Source organism: Mastomys coucha, unplaced genomic scaffold (assembly GCF_008632895.1).
Source record: "Mastomys coucha isolate ucsf_1 unplaced genomic scaffold, UCSF_Mcou_1 pScaffold15, whole genome shotgun sequence".
Lineage (NCBI taxonomy): Eukaryota > Metazoa > Chordata > Mammalia > Rodentia > Muridae > Mastomys > Mastomys coucha.
This window is the reverse complement of record NW_022196897.1, coordinates 53,467,400-53,484,899: the sequence shown is the minus strand read 5'-3', so window position 1 is coordinate 53,484,899 and position 17,500 is coordinate 53,467,400. Positions and strand designations below refer to the sequence as shown.

General features: G+C 36.5%; 1 protein-coding gene across 1 annotated transcript in view; it reads left to right on the top strand.

The window, feature by feature from the left end:
• Scn7a (sodium voltage-gated channel alpha subunit 7) overlaps positions 1 to 17,500 on the top strand; it is an 84,059-nt gene that overhangs the window by 34,681 nt on the left and 31,878 nt on the right. The window contains exons 6-10 of the mRNA XM_031370490.1: positions 1,301 to 1,392; positions 5,974 to 6,180; positions 8,206 to 8,275; positions 10,795 to 10,936; positions 13,783 to 13,989. Of these exons, the coding sequence (XP_031226350.1) occupies positions 1,301 to 1,392; positions 5,974 to 6,180; positions 8,206 to 8,275; positions 10,795 to 10,936; positions 13,783 to 13,989 (718 nt within the window). The remainder of the gene's footprint in view (positions 1 to 1,300; positions 1,393 to 5,973; positions 6,181 to 8,205; positions 8,276 to 10,794; positions 10,937 to 13,782; positions 13,990 to 17,500) is intronic.

The following is a 17,500-nucleotide window of genomic DNA, read 5'->3' as shown; positions in this document are numbered from 1 at the left end:
TAGTGGTTTTTATATGTGTTGCTGAGTACAGGATGACCTTAAGACTTAGGGGAGGTATCTAGCTGATTTGAGGCTCAGTATTTAAGTATCTTATGTACTTCATGGTTTGAGACCAGTAAATATGCTACATATTCAAATAAACTGTTTAAGTCCTCACAGACTTTTCTAGAGTGTTATGTATAATGCTAATTCTTATCTAACTTTTCAGTATTTGTGTGGATTCTATTCTTTTTCATGAATATGGAAATGATCACTAGAACAAAATTTCAATTAAAATGATTTTAAAAGGATTCTACCTTTTCTTAAAAAAATATTTTTAGAACCAATAATAGCAATGTCTACCATATGGTAAGAATAAAATGAAATGACTGGCATCATTATTATTATTGTCATTACTATTACTATTATTATTTGAGTTCTTATTGCTGCCATTAACACTTAACTAACCTGACTGACTATGAGCCTATATTGTGTGCATACATACATCTATGAAGTTTGAATACATTGCTCCATTAAATTCCTACAAAATTCCTTTGAATAAGGAAATATCCTCTACTCTACAGCTGAAGTAACCACAAGTTCTGTCACACAGCTAGGAAACAATAGGTATTATTTCTACATGGGCATTCTGGCCACAGACCAGATTCACTTTCAGAGTGCATGCCTTGCCTTTTGTCTTCATTGCTATTCACCATCAGGTTCCTCAGCATAAAGAGATTAAACACTTGAGATGAGCCATATAATACACAACAGAGAACTGCCTGGTCTGGCCTCAATGAGAGAAGAGGCACCTAACCCTTGAGAAACTTGAGGCTCCAGGGAGTGAGGAGGCCTGGTAGGGGCTGGAATGGGGCTGGGGGCATCCTCTTGAAGACAGGGCAAGGAAGACTAGGATGTGGAATTGTCTGAAGGAGGACTGGGAAGGAGTGGTGGCTGGACTGCAAAAAGTATAAAAGTAATAGATAAATAAATAAATACATAAATAAAAACAGCTAACAGGTTTTCTTATTTTCACTGCCATTTTTTGTAATAAGGTAACATTTTATGAACACATTATAGTTTGCTGTTTCACTAGAATTTAGGATAGAACAAAAGTGTTGTAAACTCAAAGCTTGAATGTATGAACTACTACTACATAGGGCTACCTTGTCCAAAGCAAATTTGTCTGTCAATCAATAATAAACCTATTTCTAGAGTGGAATCATGGGAGCAAGGAATAGCCTTAGAAATATAATTTTATAGGAGCTTTCAAAGACCATGGGCTCAATGACTTCAAAATAACTCTTGTTTACTCCCACAGGCTTATCACAAGGTTTTCACCTGTAAGCTCCATTCTAATGCTTAAAACTATAAGAACCTTCCGAATTTTGAAGATCATCCCTTTGAACCACGGTAAGAAATGAGAAATGCTATTGGATTCATTTTCTCCACTGGGTATTTTTGTGTGTACAAGGAGTCACTTGAACTGTCTTATTACTACTTAAAGAAAGAACGTTAGGTTGAAAATTGTCTCCACTTCTCAAGCTATCCAGAAATCATCTAATTCTACTTGTCAACAAAGAATATCAAGAAAAAATACACTTAAAATTTGATAAACCATGTGGCTTGTGATAAAAAATATAGACAAGCATAAGTCATGCTTTCATTTTCAGTTGTCATTATTAATTGTAAAACAATGTATATTCTATAAACTCCGTGGAAAGCAGAGACAGATTCTAGTATGCTTCTCTTGTTTCTTTTCCCTTCATTTCACCAAGAAACCAATTTAAATGAATGTACATAGCCTAATATATTTATCAGCATACTGTGTCAGAAACACAAACAATAAACAAGTTTGTGACCTTACACACTGCCACACTTGAGCAAAATATAATAAATTCACAAATTGAAAGGTTTTGATTCCAAAAGTTTGTCAGAGAATCCTGTCCACCTTGGTAGTCTGACCAAAGTGAGTATAGATTTATTCCAATCTTCATTGCTCACAATAATGTTCATATTGCACATGTAACACACAGTAAATATATGTAAATCTTTTATTTATATGGTTTACAGAATAAATACAAGTTAGAGAAGATACAGCAGAACTCAAGGGGTTTTAAAAATAGACAAGAGAAATGTATATAGAGCCTTTATTGATAACATAATGAACCTAAGACAAATTTAGTGAAGAAGATGCTATTGAAGCCATAGGAAGGGTCTGGATAGAGAGTGAAGATACAGTTAAGTCTAGCTGTGAGGTAAAAGGGCAGAAACTGAGACAGATTGGAAACTGTAGGTTTGGAGCCAGAAAGTGAGTCCAGAGCCAGGCAGATGCCAGTAGCATCTGTTGCATCAGTAATGGAAGAACTGAACCTAGCTGAAGCACCAGGGATCATCAGGAGTTCTGTGTCTGTTGGTCCTTCCCAACACCAGGTATCCATGGCACTGCAGTGAGAACTTTCTATCACTTTATAGGTTCTGGTGATAGAGTTATACCCTTCCCTCAGTACAGCATGTTCTGTAAAGTCTTGGGCCTGGCTATCCTGATTTTAATATGCTCATGCACACTAACAGTCTCAATTTACCCAGATAAATTCAAAGGGCTGCCCAGGATATGTCATCTTTCATTCTGTGAGTGCCAGGCAGATAGCATTGTTTGCAGAATCTATTGGGACCACAATCATCTCCTGCCTCAAAATATAGTACAAAACTGCTTATGAAATGGAGTCTTTCTTGGCTAAGGCACCTCTTGAGAAACCACAGTTTTACATAATCTGGAATAGAGTAAGGCTTAGCCTGCTCTCAACTAATACAGTACCCTTTATTTTCAGTATGTACCAAGTAGATATACAAAAATGTTCAGGTCAGGGATATTCTCACAGATAAAGTATAGAGCTGTGATCCTGTCAATGGAGGATGGTGAAGACTAGATAGTTTCCATTTCCAAGTGTGCAGGCAGATGCTCCGCTGACCTGTACCTTTTGATGTGCTCTTAGAAAGAAAAGAGAAAGAAAAACTGAGTGTAGCAAGTTCACTTGGCTATTGTAAATCATACATCATGATGAAATCATTAGGTAAGGATGTCCAAGAGTGGGTGCAATGTATCATAATAAACAAAAGAAATGAAGAAAGGAAGGAAGGAAGGAAGGAAGGAAGGAAGGAAGGAAGGGAGAGATGGAAGGAAGGGAAAGATGGAGAAAGGGAGGGAGGGAGGAGGGAAGGAGGAAGGAAGGAAGGGAGAGAGGAAGGAAGGAAGGAAGGAAGGAAGGAAGGAAGGAAGGAAGGAAGGAAGGAAGGAAGGAAGGAAGGAAACTGTCTAGCAAGTTTACTGACAACACATATGTCTGGGTACAATGTGTCAAATGTGAGATCTTAGAGGTGATTTTTCTGGTCAAAACACTGTGAAAAACACACGTGTCCAGATTATGAACTTGAAATACAGGTTGAGCCACCAAGACCAGTAGACTACATGGGTCATGTAATGAAAAACCAACATGTACATATTTACAGCATCAAGTTGAATACATTAAGGAGGGATATTTTAAGGTTTGTGAATTAGAACACAGTGAATATGCTTAACAAAAGTATTTTTGGCACGGGATCCCAACCCAAGCCAGAGAAGGAACTATTTAATCCTGTTCTGGTGGGAACGTAACACCTTTAACTTTCTTTGTACCATGAGAACAATAAGACCATTAAAGATCAGAATTTTCATCTTTGCCAGAGGAATTGTTAAGAAAGATTAGAAAGTTTTAGTCAAGTCAAGAAGAAAGTACAGTAGAGTTGGGAGTGGACATGTCATGAATATCTCTCCCTTGTCCAGGGAAAGTAGGGACCTGCTAGCAATATAGACTATATGAACTGATAGAGGAAGGCAGGGAGAGAAGTATATCATTCAAAAGAAAGGAAATTCATCTATACATTGAATAGAAACAAGAACAAGAATCATCTGGAATTGTAGCTTCATTCACTTTTAAAACTGTTTTTAGTCTTTAAAGTTTGTTTTGCTTTTATCATTTATTGATCAAACCCATACACCACCACCTCCATCCAACTCACTCTACAGCCCTACTCCATCCACATGCCACCATTTCTTGTGTTATTAATGCAATCTTGAATCCAATTGGTTCTCCCCATATGTGCATGGATGTGTGGCTCTTCAGTAGGGCATGGAATAGCTGTTGCATATGTCAAGTTTCAGAAGCTATGTCTATCAGCCCAAGATATGCACCAGATTGTGCCAGTCTGGTTGTGAGGCTTTTCACAGTTGGGTTGGGAGTACTAGATTCTGTCAGGCAGAATATGAAATTCAGATAAAATAGATACATCCATGTATTTTAAAGATGATAAAGTGATATGAATTGTAGTAGGATGTATAAATATTAAGTGGTCATATAGGAAATTGTTGTCAATGCATCAAACAAAGCCAGAGTTTGAAGGAAGACTAAAGAGGTTCTGTTGCAGCTAATTAGGAGGTTGATAAATGAATGAAAGAAAACTGCAATCCATATTCTGCACGATTGACCCGAAAAAAGACATCAGAGTAAATATAAATATGTTTTCCCAAGATGTATTAGAACATGTTTCTTTGAATGTTTAACTAAAGAAAACCTTTAAAAGCAGAAATGTGCTTTTGCTAGATAACTCAGACACAGTATTTTATTTTTTCCATACATTTATATACAGTAAGTATTTTACATCCTGATGTCAGCCCCTCACCTCCCAGTCCCCCACTGTCATGCAGCCCATCCCCCACTCCCCTCTTTTTCCCTCTGAGATGGAAGGGTTCCTCCACCTGGGTCCAACCCACCCTGGCACATCAAGTCACTGCAGGCCTATGAACATCCCCTCTCACTGAGGCCAGACAAGGCAGCCCAGTTAATGGAACAGGATCCACAGTCAGGCAACAGAATTAGGGACATCTCCTGCTCCAGTTGTTGGGGGACCTGCATAAAGAATGAGCTGGATATCTGCTACATATGTGCAGTTAACCTAAGTCCAACCTATGTATGGTTTTGCTTGGTGGTTCAATCACTTGGAGCTCCCAAGGGTACAAGTGAGTTGACGTTGGTCTTTCTGTTGAATTCCTGTCCGGGTCCCTAGACCCTTCTTCCAACACTTCTACAAGACTCCCTGAGCTCCTTCTAATGTTTGTCTGTGGTTCTCTGCATCTGTTTCAATCAGCTGCTGGGTGGAGGCCTCTCAGAGGACAATTATGCTAGGTTCCTGTCTATAAGCATAACGGTATCACAAATAGTGTCAGGGATTAGTACCCGCTCATGGGATGGGTCTCTCAAGTAAAGCCTGTCATTGATTGTGCATTCCCTGAGCATTCTCTGTCTTTTCCCTTGTACCCCTTATAGGCAAGATAAATTTTAGGTTGAAAGTTTTGTGAATGGGTTGCTGGCCTTATCCCTCTACTGGGAATTCTGCCTGGCTAAAAGAAGTGGGCACTTCAGGTTCCATGTTACCCCATTGTTAGAAGTTTCAGATTTAGACTCAACTACCCTGGAGTCTCTGTAATCCTGGGGGTCTCTAGCAGGACATAGAGATGCCCCACCCACACACTGAGAGGAAATAGGGAGGGGAACAGGAATAGGGTGGGAATCAGGTATAGGGAGAATTGGGGAAAGTGAAGGATAGGAGACTGAACAGACACAGTATTTTAAATCAGTGCCTATTTTCTTTTCTTTACTATTTTAACAGTAAAAATAGGTACTAACAAGCCTGCAATTCACATAGACACCCACTTACAATAGTATTTCTGAGTTATCTCATTAAGTAGCATTAAGTGTCTCATAACTAGCAATGACACAGAACCCTCTAGCTGTGACAGTGGCTCTTAGTTTTTTAGACCCAGGAAGTAGAACTTAGAAAGAAGGATGGGTTTATTGACTTCAAAGGGACAGGCATTTGCCACAGGAGAGATTTTTCTGAAGCAGCCTTGTTGAAAATGTTTTTCTTCTTATGCTAAAAACAAGGCTTTCTTCCCAGGCCTGCAGTCCATTGTGGTGACACTGGCCCAGTGTTTGAAGAAACTATTTGGTGCCATTGCCCTAGCTCTGTTTTTTCTGACTGTGTTTTCGCTACTTGGAATGGGCCTCTTCATGGGCAACCTGAAGCACAAATGTCTGCGCTGGCCAGAAGAAAATGAAAATGATACACTGCACAACAGAACTGGAAGCCTTTACCATATTCCAGGTAAGAGTCACTCCTTCTAATGACAGGGAAGCCTTGAGAGAAATTAACACTCCATTTCTGGGCAAATTATAAACCTTGTAACTATATTCAAGAACTAATTTGAACCTTTTTTTTCTTTCTTTTAAATTCAAAATAACAAATTTCCCAATTTTCAGACAGCTAATCAAGAGAACAAAAATTTTTCAAAGCCATGTAAATTTGATTTTTAAATTTATTCCAGAGAGATTAAAGTTTATCATTTTTAGTCACCATTTAAATAATTATTTAAGTGTAAATTTTTATTTTATCTCTTACAATGTTTAAGATTATTCTAAAAGTGAGACAGTCACTTTCGTATGGAAATAAAGTCATTAGATTTTGATTACTGGTGTACTTTTAAGATAATTTTTAGTTCTACCTTTTAAAGAAAAGAAAACATTTGAAACATAAAACAATAAATAATAATTAATTTCTTACCTTTTGTAAATAAACCTTCAGTGAATAAACTTACGTTCATCATATTTTTTCAGAAGATACATATCAATGTCTGTGGTACCATCAGCAACAGAATAGAAAATGAAACGAATTAGATGATGCTTCAAGGTTCTATTACTGCTAGGCAAGGAAGCTGGGATTCTACACAAGCTAAGACTACCCTAAAATCATACATCTCTTAACTTCAATAAACTCATTTGGACTCCTCTCTTGTTAGGCCCCTGTAGACAATATTTGGGAATGTGTATATGTTTGTCTATTAAAAATACTTAATCTTTTAAACATGGTGATTTTTATGCTAATTTCACTTATATTTTATGTTTCATCATCACTAGCATAAATCATAACAATTGATCTCCATGGCCAACTGTATAGTATGATTGTGCTGCAATATGAACTGTAAGCACATGAACATGCTAAATGTTTCACTTCTTGTGTGTTTACATCCCCAAACCAAATTTAGAATGGAAGATCAAAGGAGGTGAACATTTTAGTTCCTGAGTCATACTGAAACACCCACTTTTTTTTCGATGTAATAACTAAAATACACTAATTATTTAAGGTAAACAAATATTGCTACTTTACTGGTTATTGAAAAACTAAACAAGCAAACAAACCAACCAGAACTCTTTCCATTATTGTTAAAGCATAATAATGTAATTTTAAAAACCTTTCTTAATGCAACACCATTATAAAGCCTGTCAATCTTTTCCATTTCATCAATTACATATTAATAACTACAGGAAGTAGTGTGCTTATGAAATATTTTAACCCAATTGCCATGCATAGTTCTTTCATATGAAAAAATTCCTAGAACCTTCCAGTCTTATTGATATCAAATTTCATTTGTATTTTGATTGTTGCTCAAAACCCAACCAATAGTATCTCATCTTTATGGCTTAATACACACACACACACACACACACACACACACACACACACTCACCATACCACACCACACCTTTCTTTTTCTCTCACAGTTTAGATTCTGAGACTTGAATCTGGAACAGATGGTGCAATGTTCCTAAACCTGTGTTCCTAGATGTAGTACCTAATATCTACAACCATAATTTACACTTATTAACAGCAGTTTAGCATGTGCTGACAAATTATGTAGACCACGAAGAATATTAGCAAAGTTTGTGGTTGCAGTTAGCATGTCACTGGCACTAGGTACTCAATACAGAAATACTGGCTCAAGTTAGGAAGAGGCCAAGTTCAGGGACATCATCACGAACAAACCTTAGGAAAGCAGTCTTCACCTTGCTAAGTAATCGTGTGTATTTTCCTTCAGCAATACTGTCTATTCATTTTCCCTGGACTCTGACTTCGATGTGCCTGTTCCTCCTTCTGGGTCAGTTCCAGATTAGCAAAGCACCTGAGTTCTCAAAGGTCCCTGGCATGTGCATGAGACAGCAGAGTAAAGATCAAGAGTTTGCTCTTTCTCTCTCAAGGACATAGGCAGATGGGCATCTCTTATGGAAATCCAGATGGGCTTCATGTGGCTGACTCAAGATGCAACACAGAACCTTATTTCTTATTTTTTTTCAGAAAGAGAAAACTTCTACTATATGGAAGGCGAGAGATACGCTCTCCTTTGCGGAAACAGGACAGATGCTGGGTAGGTAGGGGCAATGCTTTCTTCTAGAATGTCTTTAACACTCATTGGATGAATATTTCTTTTGCTATTGTTCTCAGTTGCCTATGTTTTCTTACTTTGTTATCAAAGCTAGCAGGGGAGCTGTTTTATTCTTTTTGAGAAGTTTCTCACAAAATTCTATAGATTGCAAGTCTTAGAAATAACAGATATGTATTTCTTAGTTGGGCAGACTTGAGACTAGTTCTATTGCCCCATGGTGCTTTTTTTTTTTTTTCTGTATTCTCATAGTGGAAGTGGGACAAAGCCTCTCCGATTTCCTCTGTAAAAGCATTAACCACACATATGAGGCCTCATTTTGGTCAAATCAGTCATTAAGAGCCCCACTGGTACTACCATAACCTTGAGGTAAAATTCCAAAATATCGACTTTGAGAAAGAGCAGAAATGTGTAGCATGAAATGCCATTAATTCAATTTTCTAGAAAAGCAATAGGTGGATTTTAGAATGGCATATTGTAGTTTTTAAGAAGATAGGTCACCATATGGCTAGAACTCCAGCAAAGATCTGGTTTATTTTCAGTGCATCCCAGAACTAGCAGTTAACAAAAGATAATGTAAATGGGCTCTTCAGTTAAGAGCTTTTCAAAAAAGCTTATTATAGAAATACAGCTATTTTACTTACTTGGATGTCTACATGGATTTTATATATGTATTTCACATTAATAAAATTAATTTTCTAAAACAATTAATGAAATTATTCAGAAAAGTACCATTATTCTCATGTGTTACTACCATAGACTCTTTTTATTACATTATATATATATATATACATATATATATATATACACACACACACACACACACACACACACGGAAGGGGGTGGTGTATGTCCCATAGCACGCATGGAGATCAGGGGATAACTTACAGAAGTTGATTCTCTCTTCCATCCTGTGAGTCTAGAGTACTGAACTTAGGTGATCAGGCCTGGCAGTAAGTGATGCAACCCTCTTAGCCTTCTCACTGGCTGTGTCCTGCAGAGTATAATGGAGCAAATAAGAAAATAGCAACAAGCCGCTGCCCACACTTGCTGACTTAGACGCTTTGCTTTATTGCTTTGCTCTCAGTAGAGATGAGGTACCACCTATTGTTCATAGCCTCATTTCTTTTTTGTTTTTAACCCTTACATGCTGGGAATTGATTACATCCCTATAGAAGATAAAGTACCCTTGTATAGTTTATATATATAACTTTGGGTGACTGCCAAGTTTTATTGCTTAGTTTCCATTCTATCCTCAAAACCAGCTTTTGGGTCCTTCTCTGTGTAACCTCTTATTCAGTAGCCCTCCACTTTAACTACATTCTGTAGACCTTGTGAAGACATCTGGCTTTGAATGTTAAGAACATGATTAATAGAAACCAGATGGTGTTTCATCTCCAGTGCCATAGTTATTAGCATAGTAAGCTACTCCACATTAGGAGATGAATATAATACCCAGCATGCCTCTGCTCTGAGTCTTAGGGTTTCAGTCCAGCAAGCCTCCATGCATAAGCATTTTTAAACCACTTCTTCCATTATATGTCTAAGGCCTGTGGCATGGCCAATCCCAAAATAATGTGGAGAGAGAAACTACACAGAGCCTTGGAGAGAAGAAAATAGAATTTATTGAGCCAATACCATAATAATGAGCCACATTACTCCAACCTTACATAGATAAAAGTTTGAGACCTCCCTGAAAGGGAAGAAAATAAATATTTAATGTGCTCTTTTTCCCCAAGTGCTAGCTCTGCTTTTCAATTATTAATGTGACAAATGTTTTCTCACCCTTAAATAATGGGAACTAAGGGTCTGAGGTGAGATCACTTGAAGATTAAGCCTTCAAACATTGTAGTTTATTTTTATCAGTGCTATTTTCTAACATTTATACTTTCAGTATGACTTTCAGAGAGTTTCATATCCCTTCACCCTCCCCCTCTCTCTTTCTCTCTTCCTCTCTCCTATTCCTCCCCTCTCCTCCTATCTTTTTATTTTAACATGCTATGGCTTGAACTCAAATACTCAAAATACTAGGCAATTTACCACTAAGTCATACTTTTAGCTTCTTCAATCTGATTTTGAGCAGCAAAATTATGAATAATAACAATACATTATACTCTTGAAATTGCAAAGTATTCTTGCCATGGTAATTGTAGATATGTGAGTGATGCATGAATTAGCCTAATTTATGCACTCAACAATGTATAAATATTTAAAGCATATGTGATGAATATATATACATTTTGTCAATTGAAATCAATCTTTGAACAATGGCTTTTTGAAAGCCAATTTGAAGGTACTTAAGATTCCCTTTCAACACTTTTCATGTGCATCAACTTAAAATACAACTGATTTTTAGTGTTTTCTGTAAAAAGAAAATTGATTGACTTTATACAAGGGCTTCTCTCTGTGCTCTTGGTCAGAAGGGAGATATAGTATTTATAACTGGCCCATTGCCTGAAAGCTACTTGATAACAAACTTTTTTTCCTTTCTTTGTTTTTTTTAGCCAGTGTCCAGAAGGTTATGTATGTGTAAAAGAGGGCACAAATCCTGACAATGGCTACACAAGTTTTGACAATTTTGGCTGGGCCCTACTTGCTATGTTTCGATTGATGACGCAGGATTACCCTGAATTACTTTATCACCAGGTAAGAAGAGATGTTCTGAACTGCACACGATAAAGGTAGCTTCTCCACCTCTGCGAAGTATAGGCTACAAGGTAAGTCAAGCTGGGAAAAAGAAATTGCAACCACACACACACACACACACACACACACACACAGAGGCACACACAGACATACATGCACAGACACACACACACACAGACACACACACATGCACACACACACACTCACACACAGATACAGACACACACACAGAGACACACACACAGACACACACACACAGACACACACACATGCATACACACTCACACACAGATACACACACAGACACACACACAGACACACACACACAGACATACATGCACAGACACACACACACACAGACACACACACATGCACACACACACACTCACACACAGATACAGACACACACACAGACACACACACACAGACACACACACACAGACACACACACATGCATACACACTCACACACAGATACACACACAGACACACACACATACACATACACACGCACAGACACACACACACAGACACACACACAGACATACATGCACAGACACACACACACAGACACACACACATGCACACACACACACACAGACATATGCACAGACATACATGCACAGACACACACACACAGACATACATGCACAGACACACACACACAGACACACACACATGCACACACACACACACTCACACACAGATACACACACACAGACACACACACAGACACACACGCACACAGATACACACGCACACAGACACACACAGACACACACACACAGACACACACGCACACAGACACACACACATGCACACACACTCACACACAGATACACACACAGACACATACACACACACATACACACGCACAGACACACACACACACAGACACACATACACAGACACACACAGACAAGCACACACAGGCACACACACACACAGACACATATACACTCACAGACACACACACAGACACACTCACAGACACACACACACACACAGACACACACACACATGCACAGACACACACACACAGGCACACACAGGCACACACACACACACAGACACATACACACGCACAGACACACACACAGATACACACACACACACCCCGAAATAAAAACTTAAAAAAAAATCTTTAAATTTTTTTGAATGATGTATTTTTGACATAGACACTAGTTTATAATAGATTCCTAAAAGGAAATCAAGCTTATATATGAAGTACAGTTGTATTCTGGGATTTTTCTTTGTTTGTTTCTTGTTTGTTTTTATTTTTCTGTAATTATTGTTATTTCATTTTGTTTTATTTTGTGTTGTCTTTTGAGACAATGTCTCCCTGCAAAGTGGTCTGGCCTGAAGCTCTGTCTGTGTAGATCGTATGACCTTGAACTCATAGATTCCTACCTGTCTCTGCTTCCAAAGAGCTGAGATTAATATTGTGTGCCAAAAGAAAGTTATGATAATGTTGGATGTAACATTTTTTTATGTAAACTGATTTCTTATGCTCATTATGTTAGTGTTTACATTTTTACTCCCTAAGATTCATGATATGTTTGTGCTTCTTATTGCAACAGGTTAAGTGTTACAGTGTCTTGATGTTTTACTAAATTACACTACCTAAAATCCTTTTTATTTTTATTTTTTAATCTTTGAGCTTTTGCTCAAAGCCCCTGTGTATGATGCAATGTCCTTTAAGATCCCTACTGTACTTGGTAATGGAATAAGTCATTTTCTCAATGGTTCTTTTCTTGGAGTTGTTTCCATGTATATTTTAAACTCCAAAAAAAATAAATAAATAAAGTTTCCTTCTGTTATGATCAAGAGTCATGCTCACTTTTTAACTTTCCTTCACCCATTTCAGACAGAAAGCAGTGTACACTTATCCCCATGATGTGATATCTTAAGTATTTGTTCAGGTATTTCCATCACTAGGAAACAAACTTCCCAAAAAGGATTTTCTTTTAATTTGAGAAAAATGACAATAAGTTATGTGTGACCTATAATAAATCTGTATACTAATGAAGGCCTTGATATTTTATATACATTCAAGGGTATGTTATAAAACTGTCCAGTTAAGATTGTTTTAAAGTCAACCTCATGCCTCTTCAAGTAAAAAGGGAACAGAATTTGGGAGTCACTCAGGTTTGGAGTCTACTCATGACATTCATTTCTGATTCCTGCATTTTATTGTATAATAATTGCTTTGATTTAATACTAGATTTTATTTAGCATTCTCATAAACTCAATTGATCAAGGTTCACATATTTTGTAGTTGTTACCAAATAATATAGTTCATGTCTTAGGCAACATTATGTTTGACCCCAGTATTCCTTGAGAATCATTAGCAAAACTCATAAAGAGAGTTGAATTTAACAACATAGTTAAAGTTAAATGTGGATGTACTGTATGCATTGCTTCATGTGATCCCCCCAAAAAAACTAGAAAATCAGTTCTAGAATTAGCCAATCTTAAACTGAGATGTAATAAAACAATGATTTTCTCATAATTATATGCTAACAAGGATTTATACCTTTAGTCTGTATAGGTGGTGCACAACTATAATGCCAGTCACTGAAGAAGGAAGTTTGATGCTAGCTGGCCTAAGCTGTATAATATCTGTTCTCTTTAAAAAAGAGAGTTATTTTAGCCTATATTGTAGACTGTATTATAATATGCTAAAAATCTAATCTTTAATTACCTAAAGGCATAAATTATGCTTTGATTACATTGTATTTGTGACTAAATAAGTTTTATAACAAAAATTAATTTTCATCTTAAAAGAGGAAACCTAGAGAAAGATAATAATGCTTCTCTCTGTCTTTATGTCCCGCCTTTCTGCAGATCCTTTATGCTTCAGGAAAGGTCTACATGATATTTTTTGTTATGATCAGTTTCTGTTTTGCCTTCTATATGACAAGTTTGATCTTAGGCATACTCACTATGACCTATGAAAAGGAAAAACAGAATGCTTCTGAGGAATCCAGAGACATGGATCCTAAATGTCAACAGACTGTGAAAGAACTTGAGGAAGAAAATGAAGCAGCTGAGGTATAAATTTGTGTTTCAAAGATTCATAGTATTAGAGGAACTTCTCAAAGTTTTGGAATGTGTGGTCTTCTGACAGATGATTATATCTGTGCATGGTATCCTATCAGGAAAACAAGTACTTTTGCTAGGGCAGGTAAGATGGCAATTCAGATAAGGGCATATCCTGCTCTTACAGACGTCAAAGTGATGCATGGTATCCACATGAGTCAGTAGTGCCTCCTATAACTATAGCCCCCAAAGACATTCTCTTCTGCACTCCACATGCACATGTATCCTAAGAACACAAATAGTGCAATCACATACATGTACACACACGCAAACACACATATACAAAATAACATAGGACCACTAAATTTTAAAAGTATTTCATAATGCTTTCACTAAAAAGGCCTTACTTTTGCTTTCTTACTTTACTCTTTTGCATGTCCTTAGCCTTTTTTTTTCTATAGTGTGTTAAGAATGACCAATGTATTACGTATTTCATATGTAGGATTATTGACCCAAATTTGCATTACTACTATTGAGAAAGTCTTAATATGTCGTGTTCTTATAACTTGATGTTTTTCTAATGGAGGTTTGTTAATTCAAACATGCTTCAGATAGCATATCAAAATTAACTTTGCTAATTTGAGTGTGCTCAAATGTAAATAATGGCCTCCTTAATTTTTACCTTAAATTTCTTAAGATAATAGTTTAAAAGTACTTTGCTAAAGTTACAAAATGAATGTGAATGAAAAATGAAAGTAAAATAAAGAAAAAGGAAAAGAAAAGAAAAAAGAAAATAAATAAACCTCTGGCCTGCTCAAAAAGCAAAGTTCATCATAGTATGTGGAATTATTTTATCCATCGGTGATTTAATTTTTGGTAATAAAGCTAAAAATATTTTAATATTTATATATTTTATTTACTTCACTTATAATATTTTATTTTGATTTTAAATCCTCTAGTCTCATACTTGAATAACTTCAAGATTGTTAGCCTTCTATAAAAACCCAGTCTATGCTGGGCAGTGGGTGGCACATGCCTTTAATCCCAGCACTTGGGAGGCAGATTTCTGAGTTCGAGGCCAGCCTGATCTACAAAGTGAGTTCCAGGACAGCCAGGGCTATACAGAGAAACCCTGTCTCGAAAAAAAAATCAGTCTATGAATCTGAAAATATCAGCAGAAGAGATGTTCAGAAACATATATAACATCATTTTTAGATTTAATTAACCCTACATGTTGGAGTAAGAATAAGGGTACAGAGGAATGCAACAAGGAGTGCTTCAGGCATTGCAAGTGATCATTCTTCTTCCAGAAGACTGGAAAATAGTCAAAATTGAGACAGAAAACAAGAGTCCGAGATGAAGTACATTTGGGAAGTATTTTATAGAACAAGAATAATACAGATGAGATAAAATACAAGACCAACAAGCAATTAGAGCTTAATTATACCGTAATTAGAAATTGTAGAAAGGTTAGATGAGAGCTTTATTAATACAAAAAATTTCAACTTAGTCAAAAACCACTGAAGGCTAACCCCTCCATCCATGGAGTTATCATCACTGAATGGGCTCTGAGAACTTGAGTAACAGGATGTTGGAATGTACCCAATGACTTCATAGGCTCTTGTGTCCATAACTTGCATGCCATTGAACAAGAGGCAATTATGGAATGTATGAACAAAACATGTACAAAAAGAGAGCTTTTATCACTCATAAGTAAAACGTAAGAAAGAAACTTACAAAAAAATTTCTGTCCTTCAGATTGAACTTGAAGGGTCTGAAGGGAATGTTGATTGGGTAATTTGTTTTAAAGTGGCATTTCAGAAACTCAAGTGCATGTCACTACATCTTATTGTACCCAACAGCCTAACAATACTTCCCTTATTCCTAGATGAGATGTTCTATTAGCGTTGATTATGAAATAGCTCTGATTATAAAAGAGCTTTGGCATTTCCTAATATATTTTTCACTTAGTAAAATTTGGTTTTAATAAAGATTTCCTGGTGTTTATTAAAATCTTTCAGTTATAAAGACTTTCTTTCCTGGAAGAATCCTAGAACATTTCTAATGTACAGTTTTATAGCAAATGAGAATAGCATCCATTTTTATAAGATCTCTTTGCTTTTCCCTTGTTCTTTATACATAAAAACATGTCAGGAGAGAAGAATTCAATTACTGATGACCTTTTGAATTAGGTCAATTTCAAACTCTAAAGATGGACTTACAAACAGATGGACTACATGGGGCAAATTCTCATACCATAGGAATTTTGTTGACTAAGAATGTGGTATTACAGTCACACAAATGTAGATTTCAGTTCAGTTTAATCACTTGATATATGCATGATATTCACTAATCTATCACTCTTGGGAAACATCAGCTTCCTTATCTAAAATTATATATTACCTGTCATATAGTTGATATGAAGTCCAAATGAAACACCCACAAAACACTGTATGGGGAATCATCAGTGTCATAGAACATGTAAAGATAACTTTGATTTATCACAATCAGCAAACTACCAACACTTACTTGATCTTTGTTTTGTTGTTGTTGTTGTTGTTTTGGTTACATTGTTCATATAAGGTTTCACAATGTAGTTGAGACTTACCTAGAATTCAGTCATGTAGCCCAAGAAGTTCATAAACTCAACCTCCTTCCCCCTGCTCCATTGCGCAAGAATTACAGGCATAAACCCCCACATCCAGATACAACACATAACATTTATAGGAAAAAAACACTTCATGATATATATGTAAACTAGTTTGTAAGATTATAGTGATAATTTTATGAGACATTTGCTTAGTCTATGCCACTCTTTTTGCAAACTGCATAACATATGTTATACCACATTATATTTATGCCAATACTTTGAGATACAGTTCCCAAAATCTCAAGAGAGAAAAATTGAGGGCTTGTCTCCAAGAAGCATGTGTAGAATGAGACACAGTATAAAATCGTATGTTATAAGTGTTCATATTTCTTTTTAATCAAATTTAATGCACATCTAATAATGATTATAAAAGATCAGAGACAAAGTATGGAGAAGAAATGAAGGAGAATATAAGGACATGGAGTAATCTGAATGGAGAAAAGCACACTAATGTGAAATTCTTCCAGCTTTGGCTATGGTTAAATAGTAACATTAATGGAAACATAGAAAGTCACTTACTACTATGTCCATCATTCCAGTGCTCCAAGTAATTCTTGCTAAGGACCAGCAGCCACAAACATTGACCAGTACACATTGGTACTAGACATTTTTACCAGTGGGTTGAAGCCATTGCTCATCACTTAACTAGTTTTCTTAAATGCAAATCGTGTTCCTCTATCAGTTTTTAATCTCATTAATAAAATGTTTAAAGGCAGAGCCAGTGAGATGACTCAACACAGAAAAGTCCTTGTCATACAAACCTGATGATCTTGAGTTTGAGCACTAGAACCTTTGTAAAAGTGGACTGAGAGAACCAAACTCACAAAGCTCTCCTCTTACCTCTGCACACAGAGGTACACACACACACACACA